We start from the raw sequence: 21,335 nt of genomic DNA, 5'->3' as shown, positions 1-21,335 counted from the left end.
TAACATATTACATCTTCCGGTAAATCATTTCAAAATACAATGAGAAAACTTAAGCAACTGGAAAGGAAGTAACAGAAGTCGAGATAGCGCTAGAGCCAAATAACTCCACTAGTAGAAGCGGTCATTTTAGACCTCGATAGTCTCTTGTGGCGACAAACGTTACGTCAGTGCGGTGTCGTTAGGCGGGGCGGGGACTGTGTTGTTGCTGTCGTGCTCGTGCTGGACGTGAAGACTCTTTCACAACATTCAGATTTGGATTAAACAACCGATAACGGTAGTATCATCAACGCCGTAAAGGATCCCATTTTTTTGCTAGTTTTTTTCTGTTGTCGCTATCTTGAGTCACCATGGGGAGCTGTTTAACAGTGGGGCCAAACGAAGCTCTGGTGGTCTCCGGTAGGTGTTCCCCTCCTTTACTGAGCTAACGAAGCCAGCTAACTAGCTGTCATGTTGATATAACAGCTAACGATAATTGATGCTAGCTAGCTAGCAGATGTCAGGTGCTATGTTAACTATTAAACCACGTTTATCTTGCTCTTGTTTGTAGCAAGACAACTTGTCAGTGCCTGCTAATGCTAGAAAGGGTGTAAATGTGTTAATCACGGCTTAACGTTTCTTAACCAGAACTGCGTTTACGCTAACATAGATGGCAAGCAAGGCAGAGACGGTACGTTCGCGTTATCAACCGTTATTAATGAGTACAGGCGGCTACAGGTAAATATAAAACCGCCAACGCATATGTAGTTAAATCGTTACTATAAAAGCTGCCGTCCTTGGAAGCAGTCTGTCGCTTCATTGAGGCCCACAGTGATGTTATACCCAAAGGGGGCGGGTTTGCTCATCCTCCCATCAGCTCTCCCATAATGTAGTTTGTTGTGGTTGCTTTCATCCAGAGCAACCAGAGCCATCAGACTGGCACAACCAATTTGAACATTTATTGGATTTGGATCCAAAACATATCCGTTTTCTCGGCTGTGAGAAATAACATTTGTTTAATGTTACTGTATTACTGTATTACTGTAATTTTCCATATTCTAATTCAAGTTTTAATTCTAGTTAAAATAAAACATCACTGAGTGTAAACATGCAGTCTAGAATATGTGGGCTATTGCAATTACAGGTGTATCCAACAAGATACAGCTCACACTTAAGATATTAATAATTAGCCTAATTAATACACTTGGGTATTTGCCATTTGTGTAGTATTATCACACGAAATATCACAGTGGTTCCCTATATTTTGGGCTTGTGACCCCTAAAACATGTCTACTTGTGACCCATCGTCACCAGTTGGGTTTTTACCAGGTCGACCAAAGAGAGATTTTGTTTCCCTGTTTTATTTGAAAATGTAAAAACTATTCAGTAATCCACAAGTAAAAAAGCAAAGTGTAGAGGAATATCTGAGGAAATAAATCTGTTTTGTGTTTTCCTGTCCTGTTTTAATCTCACAGCCCCTCAGGTTTATGACGTGACCCCTTGAAAGGGTCCGGACCCCCCCGGGAGGGCCTCAAGTTAACAAAGTAAAATAAATATTAAATAAATCAGAGGACTGTGTGCAGCTAAGGGTGGCGCTTATGTTTCTGTGCTGTGTTATGCCTTTCCTACAGTATGATGAACTTATTATTTGATGTTGAATGGATAATTGAACATAAAGCGTTGTCTCATTGGGTCTGTTCCTCTTCCCTCAGGTGGCTGTTGTGGCTCTGATACGAAGACCTACGCCGTTGGGGGATGGGCCTGGGCTTGGTGTCTCATCTCGGACACCCAAAGGTGACAACATAGTATAAACATAAGGTCCATTTATGTTATTTTCAAATGGAGTTGGCCTTTTAGTAGCTCCTTGAAATGCTGTGTGTTTGTGCCAGCAAGCACGACTCACCACAGATAAGTGGATTATATTATAAACTCGTTTGGATAAAATGACCAAGGTTTTTTAAACAGACCACAGCTGAAATGGGTTATTGCTGTCTTGAATTTCCACAAGGAAATCAGTCCTACTATCTGCAGGCAGTTAGTGAGCGGAGGATGAAAGCTCTTCTACCATATTCGGTCTAGTATTACACACAGTGTGTTAAACATGTTTCTAATGGAGTCAGATTCAAAGATCTTTTCCTTTTTACATATACACATTCCCACTTTTCTAAGCTGTGTACTGTGCTTGATGTTTGTGCACGGCCCTCTTAAATGTGATGTTTCACAAGACAAATGCATTTCTTAGGTTAATGTTTTGCAGTAGTTTTCATCACAGTATTTTAATATTCCACAGCGCTGTTCAACAGTCCTGCCACATGTCGCGGTTGAGATTGAGAAAAATTCCATTACCTCATTTCCTGAGTTATGTTCTTTTGTAATGTCCAGTCCTTGAATTTATGTAAAACAACATGTTAACAAAACACAGCTGTGGGTGGACACTGTGGGGGGGTCAGTGTGCCTCAAACAAAGGGCTTGTCGGATGGTCAAACAGCACCTAAACCCCCCCCCACAAACACACCTCTTTGACATCGGAATTGGGGAGGTTTCGTGCGACAAACTTTATGAAATTAACAACCCTGACAGGCACACCCACTTCACACAGTCATTGACTAGGTGTGTGGAGGTGAAAAGTTTGAACAATTATCACATCTTGCCCTTCTCTGTAACGGCAGGCTTTTCTCCTGCCTTCAACTGTGACCATCTTGAACAGGTATAAAGCTGCGTTCAAGCGAGACATTGTATGAACCAGTCAATGCCCTGGCATTTACTGTGGTGTTGTATTCAAAACAAAAGAAAGCAGTGTGATTAATTAATTATACTAACTTTATATTAAAATTTTGTTGTATGCTTCTGACATTCTTACCCTGAGACTTAAAGTGGAATAAGACAAATTTAAATGATCATCAATAAATTATGTATGTAGAGACATTTTTAGTCTTTTCTGTGTAAAAAAGGCAAATTAAATCCACCTTAATTCAATGTGATAAAATAGTAAAACATAGTAACACAGAATATTTAATTTAATTTTTGTTCGATTATTTCACAACTTGCTTTTATTACGTCATGTTCCTCTCTTCGTGGCCTAATAAATGTGCTTTTGATCCTTGCCGCAGGATAACCCTAGAGATCATGACTCTGCAGCCGCGATGTGAGGATGTGGAGACAGCAGAGGGGGTAGCGATCACTGTCACAGGAGTTGCTCAGGTAAGACCACATTTCAGTGTCTTCTCTGTGAACCCTGTCACACAACAACCTCAACACTTATGACACTTACTGAAATGTGTCCCTAACTCAGAATATTGAAATCTGACAAGCACTGAAAACTGGGATCGGATGTCTGGTCAGATTGTTGGTCTTGTGTACTTATTCTTTGATCAAATAGTTCCTGATCTAAATAAAACTTGGACCTCACAGCTGGAAATGTTTCTGTATTAGCGATATTGAAATGTCCCAAAGCCAAAAATTGTTCCTTTTCACTGATGTGTTTTGTTATTGCTTAAATATTTAACACTTCTATTGTGGCATTTTGAGGGAACAGAGAATATAGCACTGGCCACATCATATACTGTGATGTTGTGACCTCACTCTGTCACTGTGTCTTCTTCAGGTGAAAGTCATGACCGAGCAGGACTTGCTGGCTGTAGCTTGTGAGCAGTTCCTGGGTAAATCAGTCATGGAAATCAAAGCTGTGATTATACAGACTTTGGAGGGACATCTGCGCTCCATTCTAGGTATGGACATTCATTTTAACTGTGTTTGTCAAAGCTAGGACAGCTGAATTTGTTTTCTGACATGCCAGTGTAAATAATTTACTAGACTGGTTTTGGGTTGCAACAATTATTTTCATTTTTAATCAATCTGCTGATAATTTTCTCTATTAATCGTTTTAGATAGCAAAAGATCTGTCCAAGTTGACATCTTTAAATGTCTTCTTTTGTCCGACCAACAGGCCAAAACTAAAATATATTAAATCAGAGAAAAGAAGCAAATCTGGAATCTATAGCAAGATATCTGGAATCTTTGGTATTTTTCCTTAAAAAATGACATCAGCAATTTATTATCAAAATAGTTGCAATAGTTTTTCGGCTGATTGACAAATTTATTAAACAACGGATCGGTTTAGCTTGACAAACCCAAGTCTACTGCCCTCGTTTTTACATAAACAAAAGAAACCTCCATCAAACATAAAAATCCACAACACTCAAGATGAAAACAAGGCTGCTGCTAGTTTGTGAGAAGTGACATTTTGAAATGCAGGTACACATGGACATGTGGTATGGAGGTATTGACAACATCTTTATTTTGCAGGTACCTTGACTGTAGAGCAGATCTATCAGGACAGGGACCAGTTTGCTAAACTGGTGAGGGAGGTAGCCGCTCCTGACGTGGGCAGGATGGGCATTGAGATTCTCAGCTTTACCATTAAGGTGGGTTGAAGTTGCTGTGAGAGGCTGTGGCAATAAAACCTTGTGCTACAAGTCCAATGATAACAATACCTGAAGAAAATGCAAATGTAGCTACTCAGCGAAGAAAGGTAAAAAAAAATCTATTCAGCATTTCGAAATGACATGCTCTCTAATATAAAGAGGAACTGCTCGTACTGAAATAGATCTGCTGATCCTGATCCAAGAACAAACCTGTTTGAACAAACCTGTTTATCATATGTGGGAGTAGAGATAGAAGCTAGCTGTGTGTTTAATCATATTTTGGTAGTCTGTTTGGACCACACTGAGCAAGAGCATAGAAGATTTTGATACTTATTCTGACAATGAAAATCCTCAGAACTAATGTAGTATAAGCAAACTTAGTATTTCATGTTCAAAAGGTAGAGTTAAGTTGGAGAATTAGTTAAATATTAAGAAGGGCGTAGGAAGAACATCCTCAGGCCACTTTTCCTGTGTGGCTAGTAGAGATGAGCTGATACACCAGTTTACAATTTCTATAACAGCCATTACCGTGACTACTGTCCTTCTCAGAGGACACTGTCAACACAGCACAGCTCTCTGGCCTTCATTAGCAGTTGTATTGTGTTTAGCCACAAGGGAGCACTGACCTCCTGGTCCAATGTAAACAGAGCAGGTGAACCAGGCTTTGTGGAGCCCAACAAAGCTGCAGAAAACAGTTCACTGTTCAGTGTTTGTTGTGAAGTAATTTCAGCTCTTATAGTAGTATTTCAGAAAGTTTAATGAATGTCATGATAATGCTGTTCACTGTGATTTGGCCTCAATAATCGTAGCATGAAATACAGATACTGACACATCCCTAGTGACTAGAAAATGGAGCTGTAGACCTGTATACTTGGCATAAATCTCCCGCTTCACATAATAATCACTTGCCTACAGTCTTCCGTACTTCAGTGGCACTGCAGTTAAATTCATCTCTCCACTTCTTCTGGAGGGAAAACTGATCAGAAGTTCAGGCCTGTTGGGTAATGCATGAATCGAATGCACACAGACTTTCAGCTCAGACGTGCATCATTATGATTGTGAGCGCTCTGTTGTATCCATTTCTGTATGACACATGAACTGCCATTAAGAGCCCAACATGTGTTATACGCTAAGCAGTCACAGAAACATGAACCTGTCTCGTTTTTTAATCTGTATAGTTTTGTATCTGAACATGACTTTAAATCATAATGTAAAATACCATTTATTGAACATGTTTTTATCTGCTGTCAGGGCTGCTGATCATTAGAGAAGTAATCTCTGCTGGGTCATTGGTCTGATAATTGACTGGCAGGAGCCCCCCCACCCCCACCCCCACGAAGAGTTGTTGTTGATTAGAACTAATTGAAGTGTGGTGCAGACGCAGCGGCTGACCGTAGTGCTTTGCTGGAAGCCCAGAGTCTACCACATGAATTAGTCCGGGTCTAGATGTTTCTGTGATGCGTCAGGACCAATTGGCTCATTAGTGGAGGCCTCAGACAATTGTAGGATCTCTTTATTTTTTTCTCCTTTTTGTCTTCCTGATTCAAAACATATAAATATTGGTGTCAGTTTGTCTCTTGGTGTAGATATTATTTGTAAAAACTATCCTTTTGGACTGCTGATGTTTCGTATGTTATTGTTGAACATAGCTGCGACCTCGTCACTAATCAGACGGTGTTGTCAACAGTTCCAGTTGATGAGGCATTTGCTTGTGCCAGCAACTCTTCAGTGCAAGTGTTGAAATCAATAAGCTGTTACCACGCACAGATAAAAGGTGTCCATTTGTGGATGAAACTGCACCAAACAAATTTGCCCTATTAGTGGTGAAAGAAATGGAATATTTAGAAAACATGCTCACTACAAATCAAATCAAATGCTCACTCCTCAGACCTACTAAAATATACTACTTGTAGTCCAGCCTTTTCTGAAGGAAACACTTTTTATGAGAACGTTTTATATTTTGACTTTGATTTTTATTAATTGTCACTTCATTAACTGGGAAAGACTTCCTACCTCAAATTGTCTTATTAGGCACTCATCTGTCACAGGCTCACTTCATATTGGCTAAGATAGATGATTACTTTTAAAACATCTTGTTAGTTGCACTTCAGTTTCCTGTGCTTTTGTGATTCTGTTTATAGGAAGCTGAGCTCTTTGCTTATAGGTTCACCTGTTTGTCTGTGCTCGCAGGATGTGTATGATAAACTCGATTACCTGAGCTCCCTTGGGAAGACCCAGACAGCAGCTGTCCAGAGGGATGCAGACATTGGCGTGGCTGAGGCAGAGAGGGATGCTGGGATACGGGTAAGGAGGCTCTAGCAGGTGGGAGACTCTGAGAAGTGGATTCTGATGTGCAGAACAACAAACTGAACACTGCTTTACTTCTTAATTGTCTCCTAGGAAGCAGAATGCAAGAAGGAGATGATGGATGTCAAATTCCAGGCTGACACCAAGATGGCCGACTCCAGACGAGAACTGGAGCTGCAGAAAGCTTGTTTCAACCAGGAAGTCAACACTAAGGTGGGAACCTGAGGTTTTATATTGTACATATGCATGAGTTAATGTTCACTGTGATCAGTTAGTCGTATTTATGTTTGGCTGTTTACAAGCAGTGGCCCGACAATAGGTCAGTCATAGTAAACTTGTGCTGTGCCATCAAACATTGTTCAGACCAGCACTTTATTTAGTCATTGTAGTAGAGATGTTAAAGTTTCCAAAGGCCTAATATGTGTGTAACCTCAGGTGTGGGTATGCTTTAGAAATGTGACTAGTCTATGTGCTGATGTCCTCAGAAAGCAGAGGCCCAGCTGGCGTACGAGCTGCAGGCCGCTAAGGAGCAGCAAAAGATCCGTCTGGAGGAGATTGAGATCCAAGTGGTGCAGAGGAAGAAAGAGATCACCATTGAGGAGAAGGAGATTGACCGGACAGACAAGGAGCTCATTGCAACTGTCAAGAGGCCCGCTGAGGCAGAGGCCTACAAAATGAAGCAGCTGGCTGAGGGGCATAAGTGAGTGAGAACCCATCTGTTAAAGGGGCAATCAACCAGTTTTATGAGCTTTTTCCAACAGTATCACCAATCAGTAGAAAATGCAAGATCACTGAGAGGACTAACACAAGTGTTTGAATCTGGTTGTTGAAATACCAGCTGTTAAAAAACATGCTGGGGGATATTTTCTAAGGATGTGTATTTTTAGGTGCAGTCAGGGTTTGCACAGGTAAAGGGAGGAAAAGCGGTACATATTTGGGTTCAGGCAAAATTGTTTTAAGGCGTTCCTGTTGAAAGGCTGAAAATATGGGAGGAGGGAATGAACATTTTGTTTTGATGTATCATTGCTGAGTGACCACTGCAGCAGAGGAAATGGTGGCTGAAATGTAACATCTGAGAAAAGCAGCTATAAAAGGTCTAAAAGCCAGGTCTGAACAGATAGCGAGAGAGAGATGTATTATAAAGTTACTTAACAGTATCTCTCCATTCAGCACCACAATACAAGACAACAGACACTACTCTGTTATTTTATTTTACCTTTCTGTTTCCCTCAGTTGCCCACATTGATTTGTCATAACCTTTTGTTGGGCTGACAGCATCAGGCTATCTAATATTTCCTCCTGCGTCTTCTGTTCAACCAATATTTTAGGTTCAGCAGGAGAAGACACTTTTTTCTATGTGATTAATTTGCAGAAATGCATAAGGACTCCTTTACCAGACCTTGATAGAAATCAGATGAGCTGCAGCTGTGCTCATTTACATCTGTAGTCTTCCTGACATATTGAAAATGGTCATTTGCAGAAGGCTCAGGGAATATCCCCTCACATGAGGCAGAGAGTGAGTTTTGAAAAACAGTGGTATTGATCAACAAGTCTGTCAGTTCCTGCAGTTTTTTTTAAAGTCTAATCATTTTAGGCTTCAGGACAGTAAATTCTCTTTTACCTCCCATTTTTGTGATTATTCTGTTTTTATTTGCCCTGCTCAGCAGGGAGGTCAGAGGTCAGGAGCTACAGAGCAGTCACTGTCCTTCTGGTAGAGATTTATTGTCTTGCTTAAAGACACACTAGCAGGGTAGATGAGTATCTGTCACACAGGCTTGAAACCCGTCCTTCCAGCCCGCATCCTGTCCTTACTAACAACAGCAGAGTGCTCACCATGACACATTTCCATGTGTTGCAGTCATGCAGCCTCCATTTTGCTAAACACATTATTTTGTTGCACTTTTAGACCACATTTCAGCCAGGTAAATGATTTTAAAGATGTCTGTGTGAGGCATTAAGTTACACCATCAGAAAATGCATGTTGTATGATTAGAGGTCATATGGAGCAAGGCACCATATTGTGTTGTTGATGGATGATCAGATATCAGTTATTTTAACTTGTGTGTTTCCGCTGCATCAGGATGAAGACGGTGCTGATAGCCCAGGCTGAGGCAGAGAAGATCAAGAGGATTGGTGAGGCGGAGGCTTGCTCCATCGAAGCAGTGGGAAAGGCGGAGGCTGAGAAAATGAGACTGAAGGCTGAGGCCTACCAGCAGTACGGAGAGGCAGCCAAGACTGCCCTGGTCCTTGAGGCCCTGCCTAAGGTAAGACATAAATGGGTTCTACAAGTGACCTTAAAAGCTCCAGAATACACATCCAGCTTCTCTAACCACCTAGTTTTGTTCAAGAGAACGTTCATTTAGAGTTCACTGGTTTGTTAATGCATAATGCGTTTTACAAGTTAGCTTATCTTAGCAAAAAGGATGGAAACATCTAGCCTGGCTGTATCTAAATTTGCTAAATCTCCACCTCTAAATCCTTTGTTACATCTTGTGTATTTAATCCCCTCAGCATCCCACCACACGAGCACCAAGAAAGATGTAGCATGCTTGTTTAGCTTTAAGAAACTAGTATGCTGTATTTTACACATAATGCAGCTGTATTTCCAGGTCGAATCTTTTAATAGTAGCAATATTCAGCTCTCGAACCCAAATTAAAAACTGAGCACAAAATGTTAAAAGTATTTTATTTAGGCAGTGGGATACGAAACCATGGCTAAAGTGATGGAAAATGACAGCTCTCAGTCTTCCACCACAATTGCATCATCTTTGTGATTCATGAGACTATGACTGTATAATGTATCACGTGATCACTGATAACTTAATGTGGGAGATTTCCTGCTTACAGTAAACACTTAACCGTATCTTTGCAGATTGCTTCCAAGGTGGCAGCGCCTTTAGCCAGGACCAATGAGATTGTCATCCTCAGTGGGGAGGGCAGCCGCGTGACGGGCGAGGTGAACCGCCTTTTGGCTGAACTTCCTGTGTCAGTCAATGCTCTCACTGGAGTGGATTTGACAAAGGTAAGCATGCTTTATATTGTGAATGTATGTGTAGTATTACTAAACTATTTACTGCATGAGGGATTAGGACATTGAATCAGATCTGATAATATGGCTTTGTTGGTGATGGGTTAGAATAAAGCTTTGCAGGATGACACTGAAAGGCTGCAAGATTCAGCTGATGTTTCTGTTTGTTTGTGTACATTCTTCTAATTAAGATGTTGATTTAATTTTAATTTAATTAAAGGGATACTCCAGTGATTTAGTATTGCACTTTGTTTGGGGACTTGTCAGAGACATATGGTCAAAATCAAAGTAGCAGAGGCAGAGATGTCAGGGCTTATAGTCCCGAGAAGACCCTCTCTGACTTGTAAATGTCCATATCTTTTAAAACTCCATACCTCCAAATCATAATGCAGATTTTCTGTTAAGAAATTGTCGTCTGAGATAACTGTGATGACATCATCAGGGTTATTAAACATCTGTTTTTACAGGCTAAGTAGGACTCCCCATGACTAGTAAACTGACCTATGAATGTAATGTAACATAAAAACAGTGGAATACCCCTTTCAGTATGGCCTTGATAGTCTGACATGCAAAGCATGTTTATTTTTAATGTCAATTTAAGAAAGAAAAACAAAATAGTGGCTCAAAGAATGCCTCATCAGTATCCTAGCCACCACCAGTGTTTGAAAACATGCTTATTACAAGACACGTGTTCCTGTCAGAAAACACAGGAGCCTAAAAGGAGTTGAAATCAGCCAGTCGAGGCTTTGGGAAAAACAGTGAATGGAAAAAATGTAGGTCATGAAGGCACTCCAGTTTAGTTCTCGAATTTTTATGGGGGTTTGTTTTAGAGCCTCAGAGTTTCAATGGTAGGTTGAATAATCTGTTCTTTTTCAACAGATCCCTTTGCTGCAGAATATGACCAGTACTCAAGCCTGAAAACCACCGACTCCACATGACTTCAGTATCTGTTGTATGCACTCTGATAGACTGCCTTTAATACACTTGAAGAATTTTGTTATTTTATACGTATATACTGTATACCAAGTGAATTTGGAAACCTCTGGTGCCTTACTTTATACAGGACCAGAATATCTGCATGCACTGCTGCTCATTCAAATGTTTTTTTATTTAGTTTGAACGTGAGAACGTTTTGTGTTGCGTTTGTGTGTGTGTGTTGTTTGCTTTTCTTTTTTTGTATTTAAATCCTATTTGTTGGCCCGTTTGTATGAAATACCATTGAAGAGGAGAGTTGATATTAGTCTGGTGTGATAGTTGACCTACCTGCTGACTCTCACCTAGATTAGATTCATATTATCATGTGACCTGACAGCTGATGTCAACACCTATTCTTTGGTATTTATACATTTGGGCCCTGCTTTCTTCAGACAACAAGGCCTCTGCTCTCACTTTTTGCATTCCATATGTTGCAGGCCTTTTTGTTGATTTACCTCTTTCTTTATCGTTGGACACATCTGCATTCCCTAGATGATCTGAATCTTTTCTTGTTAATTGTAGAGCGTTCTTTGTATTGCACATGTTGTAATTTTTGACTATCAGATGCTATTCAGGTTATTTTATGTCTCAGTTATTGATTTTTACAATGTAACAGGTGCTCACAATCTTAAAGGAAGTCCCTTTCATTGTGCTAATTTTGTCTGTTCCTCTAAAAGTAGTTTAATTCTCCACAAACTGATCAGGCATGATACATGTGATTATTATTCATATGCTGGCACGAAAACGGGAAGCAAATTCTGATCTTGTGCTGATATGGTTAGGTTGTAATGTGGTCCTTTAATATTTAGTGTGGGTTTTAATGTAAAATGTTAGTAGTTTTGGCCTTGATTAAAATAGAAAATTTGGTTTGGTATAAAAAAAAAAAAAGATGAAAAAGAAGAGAAATAAGATATAATGGGCAAATTGTAAAAAATAACGACTGGCTTGGAGTAATGTGAAATATGTTTTATATTGTGGAAACGGCTTAATGTGAATAGATTATGAAAATGAAAGGCCAAACAGTGAGGCCAAATAGAATAGATTGTCTTTTATTTTTGTTGTATCAGAAGGACTTGGGATACTGTATAGTTTATCTGATGTATAATTTCATACTACAAATATCTGTAGATGCTAAGCCATGTTTGACAGGGTGTCAAAAAACCAAACTTTTACACTTTTCAGAGAAACACACTTTCTGTTCAATGTTTGTACTTGTCTGCATTCATTTGTTTTAAAAACTGTGACATCAAATATAGAAGGATCTTTTAGTTTTGAGTTATTTAACTTATCAAATGTTTTATCTATTTTAATCAGTGATATTGCTGTTTGTAAATGGTCACAATGCTTTGTTTTGCGGTCTAATGCACCAAATGTTAAGCTCCAGTGCAGCAGTACATAGGATCTGACACACTTGTTAACTGTCAAAGGTTTTTGGAAAAAAGATTTGGGGAAGTTGATAGGTACAGTTTATTATTTGGCAGAACAAGTTGACCCCCTTAGACACTTCCAGAAGAACTGGCAGTGAATTCTGGTAGCCAGAACCTGCTATCTCTTCTCAATGCTGTAAAGAACTGCACTCACCTACACTAAACCTAAACTAGCGTGACAGTGATCTTTAGTTTGAAGTTTTATGGCTGAAGAAACAGCCAGTATGAGCATACTGAGACCTTACAGAGGACTGTTATTATTGTTGTTAATAGAGTTTGTTGTGCTCATCCTCGATTTGATCCTTGATTTATGTTTGTATCATTCTTTGCTGATATAGTGACTTGACAAATACTGTGACCATATTGATTTGTTTAGCTTCAAATGTGTCCAGTGTATATACGACATATTTGTGTTAGATTCTTAATGTTATTTACAACACGTACACTATGTCTCAAACGGCCATGAGTTCTTGTATGCTCTTGCTGCATGTCATCCGTCTGAATAATCAGTTCACTCGCTAATTGTCATTCTAATAAATCAAAATGCCATCATTCTTTTGCCATTCACTATTCTGCAAAGTTTATTTAAAGACATTGCAAACCTTTTATAGTTTTTTCACTGATTCGGCTTGTTATCTCAGTGTCAGATGTTATACGTATAGAAGGAGACCAGTTTCATTATAATGTGTAATTTGCAGGGTTGATATTTTTTATATGTTTGTAAATAAGTTGTGTTAACTCTGTGAAGAGCCAAAACTTCTTGTCTGGTGGAGGAACCTCAGACTTCATTGTGTCACCTTCACTTCTGAAATCAAACCTATTCAAGGTGGTGGAAAGTAATCTAGAAAATGTACTCAAGTACTATAATATAATACGGATGGGCCATTCTGCATACTGAGTAGACTACTTTTTGGATGCATTAAGTACATTTTTGGAACCAATACTTCTCTACTTTTACTTCAGTACAAATTTGAATGCAGACTTTTCACGTGTAATGGGGTGTTTTATTGTGTTGCTAATTTGAACATTTCTTCTACCGTTGTCCACGCCCTTGAACTTTAGTCATGGCTTTAATAATAAAGCGTCCCATCCGTGGGAATTATTGAACAGGCGTTTGCCATTGATGCCTAAATGCAGAACCGGGGTCCTTTCTTTTTGCGCATGCGTGAGAAATGTTGCTGCCGTAGCCGGACAGCAGCACGGAGAACCAACACACTGGGGATGGTCTCTTCATTTTAAAAAGAATATCAACGTTATATCTCCACAAAATGAAGTTTCCTAACTCGTAGATTCGTGAGGAGTAAGTATTGTCCTCTTTATTACGGGTCGCGTCGGTGTTTTCGTCAATGAAAAGCTAAAGTTTGCTAACCAGCTGGCCTCGTCACAATAAGCACAAAGAAGCTCCTTATTTATTGTGGTGGTTGACTCGATGTAACCTATTGAACGATGTAATTTCACCATTTTTGGGAGGTGTCGTGGCCCTGCAGTCAGTCCAGTTCGCGTTTGCTTGCTGAAATAGTTCAGCTACATTTATTGGATCGGTACTAACGTTAGCTAGCTGTATTAAAGTGCAGCAGATTAAGGCTGAATTGCTAGACAGATGGCTAACGTTACCTAGCTACAGACTTGCTGTCTGAAAGTTAACCTAGCCCTCTATGAGATGCTGATAAATATGTGATTCGTCACGTTAAAAAATACGACAGAGGTTAAAATAGGCGTTAGCTGAGGACGATGCCATAGCCCCATACGGTAAGTGTGACCTGTGTCTGTAGAAAAGGTCACATTATCCAGTCTGCGTTAATGAAGATCCTCTTTTCCTTTCGTTCTTCTAAAACCTCTCACTCCACTGCGTCATCCTGTGGGATAGAGAGGATGAAAAGGTTAACCCAAGTCAGTTTAGAGGCATTGGTCTTGAAGCCAAATGCATTTGAATTTAGATCAAATAGAGAAGCCTGTGAATATATGTCCAACACAACACTTTATCTCACCAGTAAATGTAATCTAAAAACCCTTTTCGCTCATTAAGATTGTACCACCACAACGGTCAGTCGAGCATTTGAACAGTGGAAGTGAAAAAGTGATGAATCACAAACTGTCTACAAATCTGTGATGAGTCTGCAAAATGATGTGTGGCTAAACCATAAGAAACGTTCGTCCAATGGAAGAGATGGGGAGTTGGCTACAAACAACGATTTAAAAAAAAAAAAAAAAAAAAAGTCCATTAATGTGGCACTGGGTATTGGCTAATGGAGACATGGATGTTTCCCTAAACTCTACCTTATGTCCTTGATCTGAGCACTGCTTCTTTGTGTAATACCTATATGTTTCAGCTGGTGACTACTGCAACAAAGGCCCAAGCCGTATCCCTAGAGTTAAAACAATTAGTCAGTTAATTTATTAGAAAATTACTTTTGATAATTGATTAATCGTTTCAGTAATTTTTCAAGCAAAGATACCAAACATTACCTAGTTCAAGCTTCTAAGTTGTGATATGCTGTCTTATGTTTTGTCTTATTTGGTAAGGTCACCTTGAGCTTCCTGACATTTTATTGAGCATACAGTTAATCAATGAATTGTGATTTTAATTAACGAAAATCATCGTTAGTTGCAGCCCAAGTATGGATTTTGTCCCCCATCTCTTCCATAGGAAGCACAGGAGGAGTGAAGCAGAAAGTTATTTATATATATATATATATATATATATAAAATGTGAACCTGTCCTTCTAATGTTTTTGGCATTTAAAAAAATTCCAGCGCAGACCATGGCACTGACTCCAAGTCTGACCAGTAATTAGGTTTACTTATGGTTTACTTGCACGTCATTACATTGGTATAATCTTTTTCATAATTTTCTAAAAGGTTTTTGGAGTAAGCTTATTTGTGAGCTAAAGTGCTGTCTTGGACTTGTTCTTCTTTGTGTAAGCAGGTATTCAACAAGATGACTGTCTGCATTAAAATACATTTAGATTTAGTACCAATGCTTCAACTTCGATTTGGGTCTAGCTTTTTTATAATATGACCTACTAAAACATGTTCAGAAGAGGAAATGGTGCTTTTATTTTTACTGTGTGAGTTTGAAGAAAATGGCTGGCTGGCTTGCAGCCTGCCATCATGCTGTGTCTGTGCTGTTTTGTTAAAGGAAAAAAAACATCTTTTCCATCTCCATCTCAGCTCTTTTGCTTGCTGCAGGGTGTACACAGTGAGCTTTTACAGAACCATCATGTCAGTTTCTTACAAGCTGCCGCTTACAAAAGGTCAAACTGAACTTGGTGTGAAAATAGGCGATAGCAAAGTAATTTCACACCAACATAAGTGTCTGTCAGCAGCTGACTTGTGCCTGTTTCTCCTCAGTATGGTGAGGAGAAGGTGTCCCATGCTGCATTAGTGGAATAGTGACATGCTGGCCTGTCTGCCAGCATCAGGTGACCCTACCGTCAGACTTCTCTCTCGCACGCAGATGAACACTGGACTTCAGAAATGTAAGTGCAAAAATAAGTGACTGTTGTGCCGGCTTTTGACTCAAGCCCACTTTTAAGGGCACCATGGATTTGATGCAAAACATTAATGAAGGGGAAGTGAGTTTTTGTTGTCCATAAAAGGCCAAGCTAGCTTCAATGACTACATAACTCTTAGTAAAAAGCCGTAGCAGATAAAGCAACACTGGAGCTCATGCTGCAGTACATTTTATTCCCACATTGCTTACTGCCATACAGTGTGGTGTTACAGTACATTTCAGTATATAGTGTTATGATGTATCATCAAATCCCAGTCAGTGTGCTTTGCTAGGCATTTCCGTTTGTCTGACCTTTTACACATTGCAGGGGAAACTACACAGAAGATGAGATCTGCCAGCTATCCAACCCCAGCAGAGTTGGATGCCTATGCTAAGAAAGTTGCCAACAACCCTCTGACCATCCAGATCTTCCCCAACAGTGTCAAAGTACCTCAAAGGAAGCACATTCGCCGCACAGTCAACGGGCTTGACACATCCTCGTCCAGCCAGCGCCACAGTCCCTACCCCTCTCAGGTCAGCTCCAGTAGGGGCCTGCTGGCTGTCCTCCGTGCGCCTGCCAAAGGCGTCATCAAAGAGTCAGACGGTAGCCGCACTCGACAGCTTCAGAAGGCCGTCATGAACCCTCACAGTGGGCCGTATGCCACTCAAAGCACTTTAAATCTTCCTCAACCTGCTCCTCACCTACAGGGCCCGTCTCAGCCTGTGGCCCAGGCTGCCCAGAAGCAGGGCATGGTTCACCCACAGGCACTACAACCACAAAGCATGACTCATCCAATGACTTTACAGCAGCCTCAAACTATGCCTCACCCACAGGCATTACAGCAAAGGAACATGGCTCATTCACAAGCCCTGCAGCGGCAGCAGAGCTTGTCCCAGGTTCAGACTTCCCAGCAGCAAAGATTGGCTCACCCACAAGGCATACAGAGGCAGCAGAGCGTGCCTCACACCCAGGCCCTACAGCAACAGCAGAGCCAGTCTTGTCCACCAGTCGTACCACAGCAGCATCTGTCTCATCTGCAAACACTAAAGCATCAGACGGCTCCTCCGCAAGCTTTACTTACACAACAAGGAGTGACTCAGGATCTGCGCCACATGTCCGATGCAGCTCAGCTTCCGAGCCTGCAGCACACCCAGGGGCTAGTTGGCTCACAGCCCCTTACCCAGGTTGTGGGTGCAGGACCTCCTACCATGCCTAATAGCCTCCAGCAGCCCCCACCAGGGGCATATGGCCCCCGGAAGCTCCCTGACGCAGACGCCCCACCAAATGTAACTGTATCTACCTCCACCATCCCACTGTCCATGGCAGCCAGCCTGCATCAGAACCGGCCTGGTGACCTGAGCAGCATTGTGCACCAAATCAACCAGTTGTGCCAGGCACGGGCTGGCATGGGTGCCACCTCAGTCTGTGAGGGTCAGATTGCAAACCCCAGCCCCATCAGCCGCAACCTGCTGATCAACGCCAGCTCAAGGGTGTCCTCTCACCACCCGGTGCTGGGCTCTGTGCCCAGCTGCCTCATGGTGGGACCCCTAGACAAAGCTACAGCTCAAACTCCCAATGCTGCTCTCCATTCACAGCCCAATATAGTGGCTACTAATAGCATACCTGCCTTTCACACAGACCCAGAGAAGGTACAACTGCAACAACAACAACAACAGCAGCAGCAGCAGCAACTTCAGCACCATTTACATCAGCAGAAACAACAGCAGCAGCAACATTTACAACAACTGCAGCAGCTGCAACTGCAACAGCAGCAGCGCTCCTGGGCCCAACATCAACTGGCCCACATGCAGCAGCCCCCTGAGGGGGCCCATCCTTGCAAGAACCCAAGGATGGAGCCTCCAACTGAGTGTGCTTTCTCATCTCGAAACCTCAACTACTCCCACAAGCTACCCAACACTGCACAGTCCTTTCCTCTAAAACACCCTGCAGAAAAACCACAACCGTCATCCCCTGTTAACTGCCCAGTAGGTTCTATGCCTTACATTAATGGCCACTACATGCAACCACCGTGGGGCAGCATCCCAGCCACAGCAGGTAACAATGGATCCGGCCCTCAGGACCTCCCAGTGGCTTTCCAGGGTGGGCAGGCTGCTGCCTCCACAGACCGCATCCCTGGGGCAAAGTACAGGCCAGGGAAAGAGGGTCCTACAGGTCAGTCCAAGTTGATGCAGAATGTGGATTTCTTAGGAGGGGACTTCCAGATGCCCAGCTTTCAGGAGCAAAACATGGGTGTGATGGAGAAGATGCATAGGTCAGCCATGGGCCAAGTTCAGGATCCCAATAATGGCGGAGGTGTCCACACTCATCACCCAGGCTACCGTTAAAGTGTGCACCTATCCCCCCTTGGTGTGTTTTGAGTTTTTCTCAACAGCTACTTTCAGCTTCTGTGGTTTATTCTTTAAGATCTTGCAAGTGATCAATTACATTTTATTGCTTCAGAGCTTGATTTGTAGACCCACCAGGTTGTGATGTTTCAAAGTATTCCTCAGGTCTTAAGCCATGTCGTACCTTTGTTGCAGATGAAGGGTTTTTGAGATTGTCGTCCACTGTTGAGTAGAATTCCTCTTTTCATCACTGGCATGGACGTGCTGCTCTTTGTTCATGTATATATGGTGTTCTAAAATATTAATTTGCAGCAGAGAATATGCTTGCCATATGATTGTCACAGTGCTTTTCCTTGGTTGACATGGAACAACTCAACTTTTTTCAGCATTTGTGGCCTTACAACTGCCCAAAGGCAAGATTTAGGATGTCCTTGTGTAATGATTTTATTTGCAATTATTTATCCTCTTAACAGGTTTGTGATCCATTTTAAATAAGGTTACATGTATATGCAATTAATAAGACTGTTGATAAGGTTTTTGTCCCAGGCGCTCCCTCCCATAGTTAAGGTGTACACTTGATAACAGGCCTAAGTGAGAAACACAACTCTATCAGGAACACAACATGGCTTCTGAACTGTACCGCGAGTGGTACAGGTAGTTTTTGCATCGTTCCATGGGTGATCACGATGTGCAAAAACGGCTTACTGTCACTGTTGAGCAGAATTTTAGTTATAAATAAGACAAAGCCAGCACTAGCAAAAACAGTAACATTCTCCATTTCTGAGATTCATGTAGTTTCTGAAGTTGCAAGTAGTTTTTCTTATGTTTTGAAAGTCTAAATTGCCCTCTTGTGTGTAATATTTCAAGAATGGCTTTTGAAGTAGTTATTCTTTTATTACAGTTTTTGTTGTATTTCTTTAGATGGTCCTACTTGAACTGTAGAAATTACTTTTTAAATGTTATGCTTAACATTTGGCAAAAGGAGCAGAAACTCCATTAGCCCCTATTTGTCTATAGCTAATGTGAAACAGAATGGCATCCCATTAATATTAAAATGGAGTATGTATGTCATTATGTGAAAAGCAAATTGATCACTTGCAAGCGTGCAAGTACTTCAAATAATGCAAGCTGGGAAAATGCTTCATTTCCCCTCCAACACATTTCCTCACCACTTTACTACTGTAATGCAAGTGAACTGATGTGGTGTGGACATAATCTGTGTGGCTTGTGGTGGGCTGTTCATCTACTAATCACTGGCCTCACCCTGTGTTGTATTTCTGCTACCTAATAAAGAAAAAAAGTATGAACATTTAATACAGGTTATGTTTTGCTAGATGTGTCTAGCATGGAGCTCTGGACCCATTTCCTCCTCTAGTCCTTTTTCGGGTTGATGTTGTCTGAGCATATATTGCTCTACTCAAGCCCTCTGGAAAAAGCCTTAAATGTCACAGTAGTTACCCTCTACTTAATATTTACCTTAACTGACTTTCTTTGCCATAATCCCAATTTAAGTATGGCTTCATTGTGAGAAAAATAGATAAAAAAGTAATTTTTTTCTTTGGTTCATTTGAAATCTGTTAAAACTGTACTGTCAGATCATTGGGCAGTGTTAATATGTATAGGCAGTGGGGATGGGTGATTTTTGAAATATTATGGTGATAATGCTACTCATACCTGTTGATAAATCACCTCTCCTACTGTCTCAAATGTTGCCTATCTTTCAAGGATTTAAGATGGTTTTAAGAGTCAAATATGAATAGTATTTAGCAACATTAATAGGTATGTAGACCAGGGCTGTAGCAGTTATTTTAAAATATTTGGACAGTGTTTTAGTTATTATACTTAATAAAATCCTTATTTAGTTTCTTAATTTATTTCTTTGGACCACTGCATCTTGAAGCCATAGGTGATTTCACATTAGGTGCCATAGGTGACACACATTGACGCAGACAGTGCAATCTGAATTGTCTGCACTCAGAGGCAAATAAGAGGTTTGCATCCATGCTTTAATCTGATGTCTTTCACAGCGCTGAGCATTTCTTCTTCTCTGAATTGTTCTCAGAATACAGTACAGGTCAAAAGGGAGAAAGACTGGCAAGATGATAAGTCATCTTTAGAGAGACAGCTGAGATGCAAGCCGTAGCTTTTCTGGATTTTGGTCTTCATACTTGATGGCAGTTGTTTGTTTTTTGTTTTTTTCATGGCTCTCATTTTTGATGTGCCTGCCCCTTGAAGCTGCTATTGACTTTAATCTTAACACACACTTGTATGATTTGTGTGTGCATGTGTATGAATAGTAAAGATGTATGGGCTGTATCAGTGAAAATAAGGTTTCATTTATGGGATGGGCGCAGTACGACCACTCAAATGCTGGTAACTTTGCTAAGGTCCATTCTACCGGCCATATTTGGAGATTATTCTAAATATATTATAACTGACCAGTATTCAAAGTGGCAGTGATTTTTCAGGAGTCTGACCCACTGTGGCCTAAAGACGGACACCTTCCAGGCCTGTTTGGGTTTCTGAACTTTAAATCAACACTAAACAATTTGACAGACCTGCCCTATTTATTTTGAACTGCCTCGTTACAGCCCGACATAGTCAGGTTCTACAGTTTCATATGAAGTGCCTCCACTGGGCTTAGTATGGAGAAATGTGTGAGTGGGTGCTTGCGTGTGTGTATGTTAAGCTTGGGTACTTGCACACAGGTGTGCACACTGACAAGGTGCACGAAGTTAATCTCTGATGGGGGACCAAGCTACTTAGTGTAACTACTGATACTGTGTCATGGACTGAAGTCCTGAAGTGTGCCACGATTCCCAGACTCTGTCGGGATGTGTGAACTGTTTGCTGCTGACTCACTGACCAAAGTGACCAAGCGTCCCTCTCTGTAACCACCCCAGCCAAACGCCTTGGCAAGCTTGTGTTGCGAACCTATGTTCTAACAGTAATAAGCAACAACCTGGTGACATAAAGGAGAGCTGCTGCCCTCATTTGGACAGTTAAAGAAAATCTTGTGAAGTTAAAGTGTAAAGATGTGAACAGAGGATAAAAAAAATCTAGAGTGAGTGGTTCCTGTCTGCACAGTACACCCCAATTTTTCTTTTTTCAGATTCAGATGTTGTTCTAACCAGAACTTTGTATGTTTTGTGGTTGTATTTCACATTATAATCGTGCAGAAACAGTACATGTCAATATGCACTGTAAGAATATAATCTACTTAAGCACATTGTAGCTCATCACGTTAGTCGACTCAGATGGCAATATTTATTGGGGCACAGGTGTGTAACAACTCTCTCTAGATTTATTTTTACTCCAATTAATATGATTGTCTTTGTTTATCAAAGGTCTATCATGTT

General features: G+C 40.9%; 2 protein-coding genes across 2 annotated transcripts; both read left to right on the top strand.

The window, feature by feature from the left end:
- The first annotated feature begins 241 nt into the window (after positions 1-241).
- LOC139285156 (flotillin-2) lies at positions 242-12,691 on the top strand. The gene is made up of 11 exons (XM_070905644.1): positions 242-396; positions 1,689-1,770; positions 3,087-3,177; positions 3,581-3,704; positions 4,282-4,400; positions 6,591-6,704; positions 6,801-6,920; positions 7,193-7,407; positions 8,788-8,971; positions 9,580-9,729; positions 10,615-12,691. The coding sequence occupies exons 1-11, from the start codon at positions 348-350 to the stop codon at positions 10,651-10,653; spliced, it is 1,287 nt and encodes a 428-aa protein (XP_070761745.1). The 5' UTR covers positions 242-347; the 3' UTR covers positions 10,654-12,691.
- A 647-nt stretch (positions 12,692-13,338) lies between these two features.
- On the top strand, positions 13,339-17,976 carry LOC139285760 (protein FAM222B-like). The gene is made up of 3 exons (XM_070906405.1): positions 13,339-13,437; positions 15,489-15,616; positions 15,959-17,976. The coding sequence occupies exons 2-3, from the start codon at positions 15,535-15,537 to the stop codon at positions 17,974-17,976; spliced, it is 2,100 nt and encodes a 699-aa protein (XP_070762506.1). The 5' UTR covers positions 13,339-13,437; positions 15,489-15,534.
- The last annotated feature ends 3,359 nt before the right edge of the window (positions 17,977-21,335 follow it).

The sequence above is a fragment of the Enoplosus armatus genome, chromosome 5 (genome assembly GCF_043641665.1).
Source record: "Enoplosus armatus isolate fEnoArm2 chromosome 5, fEnoArm2.hap1, whole genome shotgun sequence".
In the NCBI taxonomy this organism is placed as follows: domain Eukaryota; kingdom Metazoa; phylum Chordata; class Actinopteri; order Centrarchiformes; family Enoplosidae; genus Enoplosus; species Enoplosus armatus.
This window is presented reverse-complemented; position numbering and strand designations above follow the sequence as displayed.

Coding starts and splice junctions, on each gene's coding strand:
- LOC139285156 (XM_070905644.1), top strand. CDS start 348: ATGGGGAGCTGTTTAACAGTGGGGCCAAACGAAGCTCTGGTGGTCTCC. Junction 1,771..3,086: donor CTCATCTCGGACACCCAAAG/GTGACAACATAG, acceptor TCCTTGCCGCAG/GATAACCCTAGAGATCATGA. Junction 7,408..8,787: donor CAGCTGGCTGAGGGGCATAA/GTGAGTGAGAAC, acceptor CCGCTGCATCAG/GATGAAGACGGTGCTGATAG.
- LOC139285760 (XM_070906405.1), top strand. CDS start 15,535: ATGCTGGCCTGTCTGCCAGCATCAGGTGACCCTACCGTCAGACTTCTC. Junction 15,617..15,958: donor GAACACTGGACTTCAGAAAT/GTAAGTGCAAAA, acceptor TACACATTGCAG/GGGAAACTACACAGAAGATG.